This window comes from Vitis vinifera, chromosome 19 (genome assembly GCF_030704535.1).
Source record: "Vitis vinifera cultivar Pinot Noir 40024 chromosome 19, ASM3070453v1".
Taxonomy (NCBI): domain Eukaryota; kingdom Viridiplantae; phylum Streptophyta; class Magnoliopsida; order Vitales; family Vitaceae; genus Vitis; species Vitis vinifera.
The window spans coordinates 25,101,704-25,118,086 of NC_081823.1; the positions used below are offsets into that span (position 1 = coordinate 25,101,704).

The 16,383-nt window shown below is 34.8% G+C and overlaps 1 protein-coding gene across 2 annotated transcripts; it reads left to right on the forward strand.

Annotated features, from left to right (window-relative positions):
- Positions 1-3,079: 3,079 nt before the first annotated feature.
- Positions 3,080-16,095, forward strand: LOC100266806 (peptidyl-prolyl cis-trans isomerase CYP59). 2 transcript variants are annotated; one of them, XM_010646578.3, is made up of 14 exons: positions 3,080-3,352; positions 4,633-4,737; positions 5,047-5,164; positions 5,309-5,359; positions 6,661-6,752; positions 6,853-6,952; positions 10,938-11,060; positions 11,170-11,247; positions 11,432-11,478; positions 11,568-11,623; positions 12,217-12,257; positions 14,438-14,543; positions 14,900-15,029; positions 15,108-16,095. In XM_010646578.3, exons 1-14 carry the CDS (start codon positions 3,255-3,257, stop codon positions 15,838-15,840), a joined length of 1,878 nt encoding a protein of 625 aa, XP_010644880.1. In that variant the 5' UTR covers positions 3,080-3,254; the 3' UTR covers positions 15,841-16,095. The 2 variants fall into 2 exon arrangements, with proteins under 2 accessions (XP_010644880.1, XP_002266085.2); XM_002266049.4 differs by having other exon boundaries at positions 3,083-3,352; positions 14,894-15,029.
- The last annotated feature ends 288 nt before the right edge of the window (positions 16,096-16,383 follow it).

Consider the following 16,383-nt stretch of genomic DNA (forward strand, 5'->3'; position numbering starts at 1 on the left):
ATGACCTCAAATGTCTATAGATGGTTTGGAAATCTGTTAATATTGACAGAATATGAATATACGCTCTAAATGGCATTAGATATGAATTTTCCTAAAGATAACCTTTTTGTGGATAAGCAATCTATTTAATGGTCCACTTATTTTGAGCACATACAGAAAAAAATCATACAACAGAAAAGATGAAATAACACATGGCAGCAGAACCTAAAGACTACATTTGTAAATGCTGATTTTTGGTACAAGAACAAGAGGAAGGTCAAGGCATTCTAGGATTGAGTTATTGAAATAATAATAGTAATGCCATGGATGGGAAGTGGGAACAAGGGGCATTTTTTCACTTTTGTGCAAAATTGGGGGCAAACTGTGACACTAACTATGCATCATTAATTATTATCGAATAATATTAGATAGACAGGCCAAAACTGCTAAGTGGTAACAAGTAACATTCTTTTGTTGTACATCAGATAACACTAAGATCATCCCCATTCGGGAAAAATACCCTCTTTAAATTAATTTCCTAAAAAGTTTATCTATTATATTTTCTCTAATGTTTCTCCAGCTGCATTCAATTAGTTACTGGTATAAAAATTTAAACCATATCTACATGGGTTTGATTGAGTACCTGCATCGGATTCCTAGAAGGTTTTATTCTGCCATCTGATGGAAATATGGTTTTTTCTTTATGGGTTTGTTGGTCTAAGAAATGCAATCTAGAGCCTATCTCAAGTTTCTGAAAGCAGAGATCCTCAGGCCTTGAAGTTGAGTTTTGTTGGGGGAGGAAATTATCTGACATTGATGTTTGATTATCACTCTAAGAATATAATTTTTCCTCTTTTTTGCTATGAAAACATTTGTCTTCTTATTTATTTTTAATTAGAAAATGTTTTTTTTTTTTGAGAAATTAATAGGTAATCAGATATTGTTTTACTTTGAAAATTATCTTTTATTCAATGTTTTTTTTATTGAATTAGATGTTTTTTGTAAATATTTTTTAAAGTTTTAAAATAGTTATAAAAAATTATTAATTTTAAACTAATATATAATCAAATAATTTCTTATATCATGATTGATATTTATTTATTAATCCAATTCTTTTTGTAAATATTTTTCAAATTTTTATTTAAATCATAAAAAAAAAAATTATTTTTAGGTTTTTTTTAACAATATAAATGTATATTATTTTTTTAAGATTGATGTTTATATAATTTGTTGTAATGAAAAGTTTTTTTTGTTTATCATACTATTTTTTGTAATTAAAATTTTATGTCCTTTTTGGTAATTTATTAATATTAAAAGTGTTTTTCACATAAACACTGCAACAAATTAAAAACATTTTCACTAGAATCACTGTTAAGCATGTTCTAAATACATTTAGTTTGATCTATTTGTTACCTAAAATCAATTTGAAGAATTCCTTAAATATATTCAAATGCTATTTAAGACCGATATTGATAGCTATAAAATTGTATTTTTCACCTTTATAATGCAATTTTAGTGTTCTCAAACCGATTAAAGATGAGTCCTTAATCCCTTCTTTCTAGTAGATTTCTAATTAAGAGTCTTAACAAGTTAATTTGGATTTTTGGATTGTTATTAGATGCGTAGGAGTGGAGACATTAGTGTTAGCAACCAAGGGAAGATAACATTGAGAAAGGGGCTTTTGTTGGATGATGTTCATGCTTTTGGGCATGTTTTAAGGAATTATGTTATTTTGGATGGTTTTGAAATCAAGAAATTGAAGAATGAGAGGACAAGAGTCGCTCTCGTGTTTGTGACAAAGGGATGTCTTTAAAGGATTTATGTTTCTCCAACTACACGTGGCGTCACTTAAAGACCAAGAGCTTAAAGAATTCAAAATTTTATTTCTTTCGAGTATTAAAAATAAAAATACTTCTTAAAATTATTATGAAATATATTCTAAAAAATTGTTTGAGAGTGTGTTTAAAAGTGATTTTAGAAAATATTTCTAACATTTTTAATACTTAAATGATAAAAAAATTTCAGGTATTAAAAATATTAAAAACATCTTCTAGAATTACTATCAAACAAGTTTTGATAATAATTATAGAAAGTGTTTTTAACACTTAAAACACTTTAGTGAAACTGTTGAAAAGATTAGAAAAACTTATTATAATCATTATTAATCACACTTTAAATAATGTATTTGAGAGTGATTTTACAAAGTATTTTTAGCATTTTTAATACTTGAATGTATTTATCCGGAAAACATTTGAATGGTTTTTCAATACTATAAGTGATTTTAAAAAATGTTTTTTAAACTTTACGAGTTTATTTGGTAGTGATTTTAAGAAGTGTTTTTAAACTTTCTAACACTTAAATTTTTTTATCTTTCAAATATTATAAAGATTAAAAACATTTTATAGAATTATTATTGAACGCACTTGATTTTTCTTAAAAAACATTTTTTAGTCTAAAAACGCATTTTAAAAACACTTAAGGAACTTTTAAGGTCTCAACCTTTGCTCTCCTCCCAAAATGATATTATTAATTTCAAAATCTAAATCCTTAAGGCTATTACATCGATTATAAGAACAACATGCAAACACGTCTATGATAATGAGAATATAAATTTGAGGAGATGTGAGTTAGTTTAATTTTTTTTTGTAACATTTGGAATTTAAGGTCTATAGACCAAAAAGAAGATCAAGAAAATCACATTTTTAGAGTTGGAAACGTTTTCCTTATAGGAATCAAACATAACCAAACATAGCATTTTTAGATTTTCCCGGAAAATATTTTATTTTTATCTTTCAAGACGGAGGAAGAAAAAGTTAATAAAGATAAAAAAAAAATGCCAAAGAAAAGAAAAGCTGTTTTAATTTATTGTTATTGCTGTAATAAGAACGTTTCTAGCATTTTTCATAAATTCAACTATGTTGTCGGATATATGGCAAGATAACAACAAGGGATGTATTTGAAGTTTGACCAGTGTTCAAAGAGTGCTAGTATAATTTTAGAAATTAGAGGAGGTGCCTATGCAATTATCGTAAAAAATAAGGGCCTAGATGTAATTCATCCGAATTACGAAAACAAACAACATTATTAGTCATTACAACAGAATTTGGATTTTATTATCACTGATTCCTTTTCCTACACATTTTTCTTGCCTGCCAAACAGGGTCGGACTCGAAATTCACAGTAGCATCGCCTTTGCTCCTTTCCATATCTATTTTATAGCTCGAAGCAATACTGGGTCAGGTCGCGAATATTGAAGAAGGGAGAAGAGATAAACAATGTCAGTGTTGATAGTGACGAGTTTGGGGGACATAGTGGTGGATTTGTACACAGATCGCTGTCCTCTCACCTCCAAGAACTTCTTAAAGCTCTGCAAGTACGCTTGCTTTCCCCTTTTCCTTCTTGTCTATTCATTTTCTGGGCACCCAAACACTCGTTTTTCTTATGCCTTTATAAAACATTAGGCTAATTTATGGGTGTTTTTGGATTACAACTGAGAGTGATTATTCGAATTGGAATAGTTGTTTGTTCGAATCCTGTTGTACGATGTGCTTTCATTCATTCCCTTGTGATGTTTTAGTCGCTAGGGCTTTTTTTTTTTTTTTTTTTGGGTTTTCCTGAAACTTCCGCGGCATTGTTCTGCTCTGTTTGGTTGCTGAGAAAATGACAGGAAAAATGGGAACTGTGGGGGTTGTAATTTTTCAACCCCCCTTGAAAATCGATGAATCATAATCATCTAACCTTAGTTGTTGAATTTGTTTCAGTCTGAATGTAAGCTTTTGTTTTCTAGGATCCCAAAGAATGAGAAACATGGGATGTAAAATTTTCTCAGCTGCCAAACGGAGTATTGTTGTGGGTGTCCTGATTTGGTTTAATAAAATCTTCAGTCTGCGGTGTTTTGCTTTGAAAATGGAGGACAAGAAATGATTTTTTTTTTTTAAATGGCTTGCGTGTGTGTTTTTCTGTTTTTATTTTTGTTTTTGATTTATGAAGAAAGAAACTTTTAACTTGGACCTTGACATTAAACTTGAAGGTGTCTTGTTCTGTCCTTTTACCACCAATGCTCAAATCAGTTTAGATGGAAAAACACAACTTTGGTTTTGAGTTTCAAATGCTGAACTAGTATAAACATTATAGATGACAATGCATCAGAAAATATTTCATTTATCTTATTTGTAGAGCATAAATATTACTCTTTATGTGCCTATCTGTTGGTTGTGCAATGACAGTAAAAAGAAAAGTCTATCAATAACACAAGAAAACATGAAAATTTATTGTTTGTGTCAAATTTGTGTAGAGTTAGGTTTTTTTTTTTTTTTTTTTTTTGTGTCAAATTGGTGCAAGTGTTATGCTTACCTACTTATTTTTCCAGCTTCCATGTTTCTCAATTTAGCACAAGATAAATTAGAGAGCTATCATGTTGGCTGCCATATCAAGTAGGAAAAAATTAGTAAAACTTTATATACCGAAAAATGATACTCTTAGAACTGTTTAGCAGAAAGACATAATGATATCCCTAGTAATCCTTTAGCAGAGTCAAGAGTATCTCATATTTGTGTGTTGTGTGTTCTAGAGGAGACTCTCAATTACTCTGATATGTATGATCTTTGGATGTATATTGTTTTGGTTCAGTATCATGACTTTTGGGCAATGCAGGATCAAATATTACAATGGTTGTCTGTTTCACATGGTTCAGAAGGATTTTACGGCACAGACTGGTGACCCGACTGCAACGGGGACTGGTGGTGATTCTATCTACAAGTAAGAAACTTTGCATATTCTGGTTGATGAGATGAATATCACTACATTTCTTACAGAGGAAGTTGCACAATCCTATATTTTCCATTGATAGCTCTGAACTATTTTTTGTGCTGTATTGCTCAATTTCATCTGATAGTGATTTGGTTCTAGATATGATGTGTTTTGCACCAATCTATCTCAAATAAAAGCATCACATTGTTTCTATCCTTGAAGTTTTTGTTTTCCCCTGTTTTATTGCTCCCTTTTTGTTTACTTCTGTGAGTAAAATTGGTTCTACACAATCTCAAATGCTCATGTGTTATTTTTCAGATTTCTATATGGTGATCAAGCTCGCTTTTTCAATGATGAGGTCCATCTGGATTTAAAGCATTCAAAAACAGGAACTGTTGCCATGGCTAGTGCAGGAGAGAATCTTAATGCTTCTCAGGTATAATTGGCTCATGTTTATTGTTAAACGTTCCCACATAAATAAAAAATTTCCAAGTCATTTTTCCTCTTGTATCCTATTTATCCTATTTGTAGATGTTTCTGAAGTTATGTTAAGAACTCATGAAACTGCTTTTGTTTTCAGTTCTATTTCACGCTGCGTGATGATCTAGACTACCTGGATGGAAAGCATACTGTAAGTCTCCTCATCCATGATTTTTCATTATCAAATGAATCCTGAATGATATTTGTTATATCAACCCTTGAAGGGATGCATGTGCTCAATTCCCTTGTTCTAATTCATGATTGTCCTGATGGGATCCTTGCAACATTTGTTACTTATCTTATTCACCTTATGGATTTCAAGAGACTATTTCTGTCTGAGGCTATTTTCAGTTATTGTTCTAGTGATTTGTATTTTTGAATGGTGTAATTTGAAGAGCTTGTGGTTGGTTCTCAGTTTGGCTACCAGCATCTTGGACTCATTCTCTACATTTTTGAGAAGTGGAAGGATGAAAGAGATGACATGTGATAGACAAACACATGTACATTACATCTTGTATATTTTGTGCTTTATTGTGATTTTCAGTGAGGTAGGATTCAGAGTTGAATGATGATATAATCCCCTCTACCTGCTATATGATTGCTTCCCTAATAAATGAAACTTCATGACTAACCATCACTCTAAAGATTATAAAAGTGGTTACAGGCTTACAGCAAGTGAGTTCCCTTCTTTATACCATAAGCAGGGAGAATTCCTGGATTTGGAATGTCAATGTAAAATGTTCATTTTGGTCACCCTGTTTGCAGTGCCTTAGTATAGATTTAAGGTGTTTTGAATGTACTTACTCTTTCAATGCAGTGAAATGGTTATTTATGATAAAAAGGAAAAAAAAAAAAAAAAGGAAAAGAAATCTAGATGATGGTGTTGAGAGTTTCTAGATTGTTGGCCTATTGTCTTGCAAAGAATTATTGTTGTTATTATGATTATTATTTCTATTACTATCACTATTACTGTTACCATCAATACTATTATTATTACTATAACTATCACTATTACCATTATCGTCATTAGTATTATCATAGATAATCGTATCATCTACAGGAAATTAAGATGATTTTACTCTATTTATATACTGCAGAATGTGAGTGTTACCCTTTTAATGCTCTCATCTTTGGGATGGTTATATTATGGGGATATTAGGAAAGTTATCCACTACTATTTGTGTTTTGGAATTTTATACAGGACTATTGAAGGACTTCAATGAGATGATTTTGGGAATGGTCAGCCGTTTCTACAAACTTTTATGTTCTACATGGTTTCTTTGTGGGCTGACCATTTACCAGTTTTTGAAAAATAAGAGAGTAGACTTTAGTTGGAAACTATTATGGTTTTGATGGAAAATGTAAAGTTGTAACTTTGATCATTCTTATTCTTCCAAGGGGAATCCCTTTCTTCTAGTAAATTTAATGAAATCTTATTGTTTACCACTGTAGGTTTTTGGTGAGGTTGCAGAAGGGCTTGAGACACTAACGAGGATAAATGAAGCTTATGTGGATGATAAAGGGAGACCATATAAAAATATCCGGTTTGTTTCACTTTTGTTTATATTTAATTTAATGATATTTTTTCTCCTTTTGTATTCTATCATATGCGACATGAACTAAAAATCCCTCCTATTTTGACAGAATCAAACACACTTATATATTGGATGATCCTTTTGGTGATCCTTCCCAGCTCACTGAGTTAATTCCTGACGCTTCTCCAGAAGGAAAGCCAAAGGATGAGGTAATCATTGATGCGAGGTTTTATTTATGTATTTATTTATGAGGCATGTTGAAACTCAGTTAAAATGATTGATAATCAATTTCAATAGCACTTGAAAGAACATGTTTCCCATGTGAAAATATACAATCACTGAAGTTCTCAAAATGGTTAATGTTGAAATGAGGTCCTCTTTCTTATAGCAAGTGTGAAGAATTGAAAGGATATTAAAGGGTACATGAACCAAATTCTTATCATTTCATTTCATTCAGTTTCCAAATAGTACCTAATTTTTTCGTGTGGTTCAAGGTGGTCCATGACCAATGGATATGTTTTAGTTCATCTCATTAGAAATGCATTCTCATTATACATTTAATATCTTTTTGACGTGGTTCAAACAGTATTTGAAGCCTGAAATTGGAAGTTAATGGTACTGAGTTGATTTGAAACCTTACAGTTTACTTTTCATTGGCTCAGCATAAGCTGGCTAATATGAGTGGTCTATCCAATAGTTGGTAGCGTTTAAGACAAGCAAATGAGGACGGTGTGCTGCATGGGCATGGTGTTGGCAGTCCCATTCCTGAAGCCGTGGAGTCTCATTTAGCTTGCCTGAACCAAGTGTCTGAGGGTAGTGCCTTCTTTAGGACTGTGACTAGCATCCCTAATGAGTCTTGTAACCCAGAAACAGATTGGCCTGCTTCATAAGGTTTTTTCTTAGAGGGCCTTCCCCCCAGTAAAGTGGCCAAGGCCCTCTCGATTATGTCCTCTATGAACATCAAGTTAGTCAAGTGTCACCAGAACATCACACCTTTGGGAATTAATAGAACATCAGTGATGGATAAGGTGTATGTTGGGCAAAAGTACAAGCCTTCCTTGGTTAACTAGGAGCCGTTGGTTGGAGGTTAGGGATAGAGAAGTCTTGTTATGAGGATCATCAATTGGAATACTCGAGGATTGGGATCCAGAAATAGAAGAAGGGTGATTAAAGATTTTTTGCGAAAGGAGAATCCAAAAATTGTGATGTTCCAAGAAACAAAAAGGGAGGTTTGTGGGGAGTGTTTGGTCAGTTAGGAATAAGGATTTGGCCTTCCTTCTAGCTTGTGGGGCTTTAGGTGGGGTTTTGATTATTTGGGTTTTGAAAAAGCTTATGACCACATGGATTGGGGCTTTCTAGACCATGCACTTGGAAGGAAGGGTTTAGATCTAAATGGAGGACTTGGATGAGAGGTAGTTTATCCTTTGTCTCTTTTGTAGTTCTAGTAAATGGTAATGCCAAAAGGTGGGTTAAAGCTTCTAGAGAATTGAGACAAGGAGATCCTTTATCTCCATTTCTCTTTACCATTATAGTCGATGTGCTAAGTAGATTGATGTTGAGGGCTGTGGAGAGTGGGTTACTGGAAGGATTTGGGGTTGGAAGGAGTGGGACTACTATTTCCCACTTGCAATTTACAGATGCCACCATATTTTTTTCAAGAGTTTCTCTAAAAGAATTGGAAACTCGTAAGATAATTTTGGTAGTGTTTGGGCATATTTATGGACTTAAAGTCAATCTAGAGAAGAGTACCCTCTTTGGCATCAATGTTGATCTAGATCAACTCGATAGAATGGCTTTGGTCCTTGATTGCAAGGTGTTGGAGTGCCTATTCCTTACTTGGGACTTCCATTGGGGGATCTCAAAGGCAGGTGTATTCTAGGATTCGGTGATGAAGAGAGTTTTGCAAAGATTGGATGGGTAGAAAAAAGCCTTTTTGTCTTTAGGTGGGAGGATAACTCTTATTAACTCGTGCTTATCTCATATCCCTAGCTATTTTCCTTCCATGTTCAAGATTCCTTCTTTAGTGGCGTTGAAAATTGAGAAATTGCAAAGAGATTTTCTATGGACAGGGTTTGAGGAGCATGAGAAAGACAATCTTGTTAGTTGAGACTTAGTGTGTAAGGCTAAGGGGCAAAGGGGATTAGGGTTTGGGAAAAATTTTGTAAGGAATCATGCTCTATTAAGGAAGTGGCTTTGGAGGTATCTTGAGGAAAGGTACGCTCTTTGGCATCAGGTTATCCTAAGCATTTATGGGACACATACCAATGGGTGGGATGCGAACACTGCAGTTGGATTGTCACATCGTTGTCCTTGGAAGGCCATTGCATAGGTCTTTCCAAAATTTTCCAAATACACTCGGATGGGGATGGGAGATGGGTCAAGAATTCGGTTCTGGGAAGAATTGTGGTGAGGGGATCGACCTTTGTGCTCTTAATTCCTAGGTCTATTCAGAATTGTCACAATTTAAAACCTCACTATCTCATCAGTTCTTAGGTCCTCTAATCCTTTCTCTTGAAATCTAAACTTCTATCGCAATCTTTCAGATCTCGAGATAGAAGATCTTGAAAGACTCATGTTCTCTCTTTCACACTTGCACTTATCTCCATTTGGTCATGACTCAAGAGCTTGGTCCCTGTCTTCTTCAGGTTTATTCATAGTAAAGTCGTTCTTTTCAGTCTTATTCAACCATATCAATCAAACTCCATCATTCCATATTGATTTTGTTTGAAAATCCCTAGCCCCATTTAAGGTAAAATCCTTTGCTTGATTAGTGACACTCAAGAAGGTAAACACCAATGACATGTTACAGCCAAGAAGATCCTACAAAGCCCTCAGTCTTGATGTTTTGTTTGTTGTGTATGGAGAGTGGTGAAACGGTAGATTATATCTTCTTACATTGCCCTTTAAGTTTGGGGCTTTGGCACAGACTATTCAGCTTGGCTCATATGGATTGGGTTCCTTCTAGGACTATATGTGACATGATGATTATTTCATATGGAGGATTGAGAAATTCCAGTAGAGGCACGGTGTTGCGGAAGTTTGCTTGTCTTGGGCTGATGTGGATTGTGTGGCGGGAGAGAAATGATAAGATTTTTTAGGACAAAGCGAGAACTTCAGAGGGTCTCTAGAAATAATTCATTTCTTAGCTTCCTTTTGGGCATCATGCACCACAACTTTTGAAGGTGTTCCCCCTTAATTTGATCCAACTTGATTGGATGTTGGTGTCTAGTTCCAAAGGTGTGGGCTAGTAAGGATAGATTACTTTTGTATATTCCCACTTGGGACATAGCTTGTGGAACCTCATAGTTGTATAGATTCTTGAACTTGGAGGTTCTTGCTTTCTTTTGTGTATTTTTTGGAGGATTTCTCATCCTTCTTTGTTCTTATTTTTACTTACTTCAATATACTATACTGTTGTTTCTCATAAAAAAAAAGGAAAAAGAAAAATAAGACGAGCAATGCATGATGTAAGTGGCAAAATCAACCGAAAAAAATGGAATAAGTTACAGAAAAGTTTGTTATGCATAGGATACAATTTTTTTTTTGATAGGTGAGAGATGAACTTAGGGAGTGTTTAAGAATTAAAAAAAATGGAAAAAGAAGGTTGACCTTTGTCCCATTTCTTAGTCAGGAATGGCAGGCTGGGTACAGGATGACAATTGCGATTGAAAAAAGAACTTGGTTTAATTGTGATGGTTTCAGGAAAATAGGTTCAATCCTGCAACTTATTACAACACTTCCATGTTGAAAATTCAGTTGCAAATTGAATCTACCTGGTCAAGTTTCAAGTCACATTTGTGATGTTTCCTGGGTTCTTGACTGTAATAGGGCATCCTTGCTGAGGTATGTGGAGGTTAGATTATTTGTTGCAAAAAATCATTGATAGTGCTAGAGGATTGGGGTTGCTCTTTTTACTTGGATATCTCAGTTGGCTAAGCAGCAGCGGGTTAGTTTGCTGTCAATGGGCTTTGCAGTGGGTGCCATTTGAAAGGGCTTTCACGCTGCTTTGTGATGGAACTTCTGTTCTGTTTTTGTGTTTTGTGTTTGCTATGACTTTGTACTACTAGCTTGAAGTGTTGCTCATCCTTATTGTACTTATTATCAACGTAGTGTTTGTTCCTAGTAAAAAAAGAATTGTGCTTTCTTGGCCAGAGATTTCTCTTCATACCCATATCTTCTAAACTCTCTACTTAGGTTGATGATGATGTGCGACTTGAAGATGATTGGGTTCCCCTGGATGAGCAATTAGATACATCGGAGCTTGAGGAGCTTATCCGTTCAAAAGAGGCACATTCTCGTGCAGTTGTACTTGAGAGTGTAAGCATCTGCTACATTTATATTTGTTCCAGTATTTAATATCCAAATTAGAATGTAATCTTCAGTCTATATGACATAGATCATCATAGTTGTCTTATGTGCATCACAGATTGGGGACATTCCTGATGCTGAGATAAAGCCTCCTGACAATGTGCTATTTGTTTGTAAACTGAATCCAGTTACTGAAGTGAGTGCTTCTTCTCTTATCATAGCATTTATAGGGATGCCTTCTATGGCTATAGCTCTCAAGATCTTACTGCCTTCTATTCTAATTTCTAAGATTAGATGTGAAGTACTACTCCTATCACTTGTAACTGTGCTTTGTCATCTTAAGGTTCACTTTTTTATTTGTTTTTCACTTTTTTCTGCAGGATGAGGACTTGCATACCATATTTTCACGTTTTGGAACTGTGATATCGTAAGTTTATAAATATTTCTACCGTCTTGTTCCTTTTTCCATTTCTTAATGTGCTAGACATGTTTCTCATCATCAATAAATCATGACAGGGCGGAAATTATCCGTGATTTCAAGACTGGAGACAGTTTATGCTATGCTTTCATTGGTGAGCACAATCGCTTTTACCCCCCAACCCCCCACACACCGCCACCCCCCCTCCCCCAAGTTAACATGAACAAGAAAGCATAATGCACTCATATTGGTAACTATGCTTTCCATCCCATTGAAGAAATTAAAATGCAGATTGAAACAGATGTGGGGAGAATGTGTTGGACCTTACTTGTGACATTTCTACCAGAAGTGATTGAAGTGGTACTTTAACAAAATTTCACAAAAATTTTCCTCTATCCAATGGAAATCATAACTTCTTTCCTTTTCTTTTCCTGCTGAAAGTGGTGCATTGTTAGCTTGTTACTATTCAGTAGTTAGAGGTTGAAGATGTTTTCCTAGCTCCTAGGAAGACTTGGACCATGGGTGTGGGTATTACCTCTAGTAGACCACTAGCTGCCATACTTATAACATAATCTTGGGTATCAAGATTTTTTCCCTTTCTTTATTTGGGCTTTTTTCTCTAGTTTATATATAATATATTGATGTTCATATGATCATAGACATGCTTAATTGTTTCTCCTTCTTGATATATGGCCATAATTCAGGTGATCTAACTTGATTTTTGTTGGCTATATTTTGTTGTGGCAGAATTTGAGACCAATGAGGCATGTGAACAAGCATATTTTAAGGTACTGGAACTATATTTTGTTCCCTATTCTCTGTCTGCCTGTCTTGCTACTCTTATATGATTACTTTATGTATATAATCCTCAGGCAAGTTTATTTTTCTTCTTCCTGCAATTTAAACTAACTTGGGTCACTCACACATGCACACACACAAGTTTATTTTTCTTAGTTTATTTTTCTTCTTGCAGTTCAACTAACTTGGGTATCCACAAACATATATCATCTTTTTACTGGATTTCTTTTCTTTATTTTTATTTTTTTATATAAGCATGGAATTGAAATTCACACACTAATCATCCTTTTACTGAATTTTTTTCTCTATTTTTATTTTTTCATATAAGCATGGAATTGAACTTAGAACCTCCTCATTTCCCATCCCAATTCCTTATTGCCTGAGCCAAGCCTTAGAGGCACTTTGTACTGGGATCCTTCTTGTCACTGCAGTGTTCTACTCTTCTCATGCAGCTGAAACTTGAAGAGTAGGACTTTGGATGTTAGTTTTTAGGTTAAGATTATAGCCTAGGTTAGGATGATGTAGATTTTTTTTTTTTAATAGGCAAAAAGTGGATAGATATTAACAGTGCCTAAAAAAGGGCACACCAAAGGATGGTATAGATACAGGAACTATTTGCTTGAAAATGGGGTATAAGTGAGTAAATGGGTCTGTTTATGGACATGGGACATGGATGGATTAACTGATGCCAAAGAAGAGAATGTGCTGCTGGCCCTCACTTTGGAAGCCACTTTGTAATATAGAAATAGATAATCAACAAAATATGCTACTTCCTTAAAGATTATGCACAAATTAGATCATCACCATCCATACCAAAAAAAGTCATTTTAGTAGGAAACCAAGGACCTAAACAAATGAACCTCAGTCGCAATTCTATCTTCAACTGTGCCTCATTGCTTGCCCAGGAATAGGCAATATGTGCCGTACTTCTTGCTGAAGCCTTATGTAATCACTTCAGGTTGGCTTGATGTGTCCTATAAATATGATTTTTAATAGAATGATCAATTAATTGGATCCTGCAAGAATAACAAGTATTTAAAGGCTTAATTTAGCTCTTACAAGTAATGGTAAATTGCCCTTCTCTTTGACTTGCATTTGCCAGAATTCAAAAGTCGTTTCTATTTTTGTCATATTCCAAATGAGTTACTTCTTCTATCATGCATCATCTATGGGCTTTTACTCATGCAACAAATTTGAAAATGAATTTTCTTCATTGGTTTTGAGACCTGGTACAAATGGGTATAGGTGGCATTTGTAGGGACATGCGTCTCTAAACTTTTCCTGTCTCTGAGTAAATTATTGTGGTGAAAATTTATCTACATTTTCACCAAAATATCCATTTCACAATTTTTTATTAATGAAAAAACAATTCTCTTTATCGGGTGTTGTGGGGTCAGTAGTGATTCTAACTTCTCGCACTGCATCAACCTTACAGACAAAGGATAATAAAACACATTCAAAATCCTTAGCCAGCCTAGCTTTCCTCCAAAAATACTACACTAGAGCCTTGAAATCTTCTTTCATGATTGCTTATCAAGAAGTTTCATTTACAATTATGAAATTTTGTTTGTTAATACCAAATGAAAAACTTCCCATCAGATCTTTATCCCCAACAGATGAATGTTTGGCTGAATTGACAAGCTTGCTTGCTCCTGCTTAGTGCATCATGTTCAAGTGCCAGAGTTCCTATGGAAGTACTTCTGTACTTGCCTGGAATCATAAGATTTGGCATTTCATCAGTGAAAACTTGAATGACTAGTCATATAAAAAGATATTGCTTTTGTTTCCGTATCAAAATCCTAGGCCATTCTTCTGCACTCTAGAAATTAGAAATGTATCATCAGTGTGGACAGGCCACATGTATTCTTGAATTGTTATTATTTTTTCCTTAAATTCAAATTTTTATGCTTAACTGTATTCCATTTTTTATAACCTGTGTATTTAAGATCTAATTACACCGTTCTCAACTAGACAACTTCCTTGTTATGATTCAAATTTTTATGCTTAACTGCATTCCATTTTTTATAATGTGTATTTCAGATCTAATTACACTGTTCTCAACTAAACAACTTCTTTGTCATGAAGCATGTAAAAAATCCATTGAATGTTTTTGTTTGGCTGTGGCAACACTTAACTTGCTTAACGTAAGTTACCTAATTTTTCAAGTCAGATGGATAATGCGTTAATTGATGACCGGAGAATACATGTGGATTTCAGTCAAAGTGTTTCAAAACTGTGGTCCCAATACAGGCGCAGAGATCACCAAACGGGCAAAGGTAAAAGACCACTGCTGCTCTGCAGAGGGCATAGTAATATGGCTGTTGGTTGCAACATCATAACAACTTGTACTTAGTATTGTTTTATTTTGTTTGTTTCCATTCATTTTCATATATGGCCATGCTGTAATTTTCTTGACGACATGCTGCAATAGTTATCACCTCTTTTGGCCAAAATGCTCATGATGTTGGGTTTCTGTTCCTATATAAAGATTCCTGTTGTTTGCTACATGCCTCAGAATTGATCTTTGCTAAAATTTAGATAAAAGTTCCAAGATAACTTCTCATATTGTAACTTTTTTCCATGCTCTTAGTGATTCTGTTAATATTCAATTTCTTATTGGCTGTAGGAACAGGTTGCTTCAAATGTGGTGCAGTCGACCACATTGCCAAGGATTGTACTGGGAGCCCCACCAAGCAACAACAACCTCCAAAATACATCTTAAAAGACAACAACACTCAGCATGGTGGAGATAATAACTCTAGGTTAGTAACCTTGCATGCAGCCATAAGTCTCTCTCTCTCTCTCTCTCTCTCTCTCTTACAGTAAAATGTCTGTTGTAGGTATGAAATGGTTTTTGATGAAGACACCTCAGAAAGTCCAAAACGAGAAAAGAGACGCCAGGACCATGGACCTGAAGATCAAATTGAGAAAGAAAAACTGAACAGGCGAGGTTCAGAAGACTGGAAACGTAGGGACCATGACAAGAAAGACTCTGATGATAGGCATAGGCAGAGTGACAAGGGCCAAGAAAGTAGAGCAAGTCGCTTGAGTGGGAGCAGAAGAGACCCATATCATCATGAAGAGAGAATTGACAGAGAAAAACATAGAGAGAGGCAAGACGAAGGAAAAAGAGAGAGAGATGAGCGGGACTATAGAAAGAGAAATGCAGATAGTGATAGCCATAGAGAGAGGAGGGACGGGAGAGACGAACGGCACCACAGAAAGAGAAATGCAGATGGTGATAGGCATGTAGATAGAAGGGATGTTGGGGATTATAGAAAGAGAGATACAGATGATGATGACCATGGAGATGGAAGGGATGGCAGAGATTACAGAAAGAGAAGCGCTGACAATGATGGGCGTGGGGATAGGAGGGATGACAGAGATCACAGAAAGACAAAAGCTGATGAAGACAGAAGGGACAAGAGGGACATGAGGGACGAGCCAAGCTACAGAAAGAGAAGTGCTGATGGTGATGGCAATGGAGGAAGGAGGGAAGAGCGAGGTCATAAAAGGCATAGCACGGAAAGCAATGATGATCGTGATAGAAGGCACCGAGGTGACCGGAGGTGAGCTCTAGATGACAGAATGGTTGTGATAAAAACGTGCATGAAACCTGGTTTTGGTGTTTGTTACCTTCTTATTTGAGAACTTTGGTATCAAATGATTGTGGATCGCTCAGGTTTTTATCCTCATATGGCATTCTTTGTTTGAAACAATGCCCAAGTTTGTTAACATTTTGTTAGGCTAAGCCTTTGTAACAATCTACATTGAAGGTTGTTTTGTGGGAATTAATAGAGGGAAAAAGTAGGGATTGTCTGATTTCAACCACTGTTTTTTTAAAAACTAGTTCTTAAGAAACAGTTTTCAATTGTTCTAAGAAATATATATTTTTAAAAATTTATTTTACTCAAGTCTTCTATATAAAAATTAAATAATTTAAAAATACAAAATGTCTAATAAATTTTAATTATAACAAGAGAAACATTTCTTTAGCATATTTTCTTTCCACAATATCTTCCTGGAATCAGACATAGGCGAAGGGTTCCCTCATCCGTAAGTAAAAATACAGATGCACAGAGGAGAGCCCTCACAAAGAGAGAAACACGTGTTCAC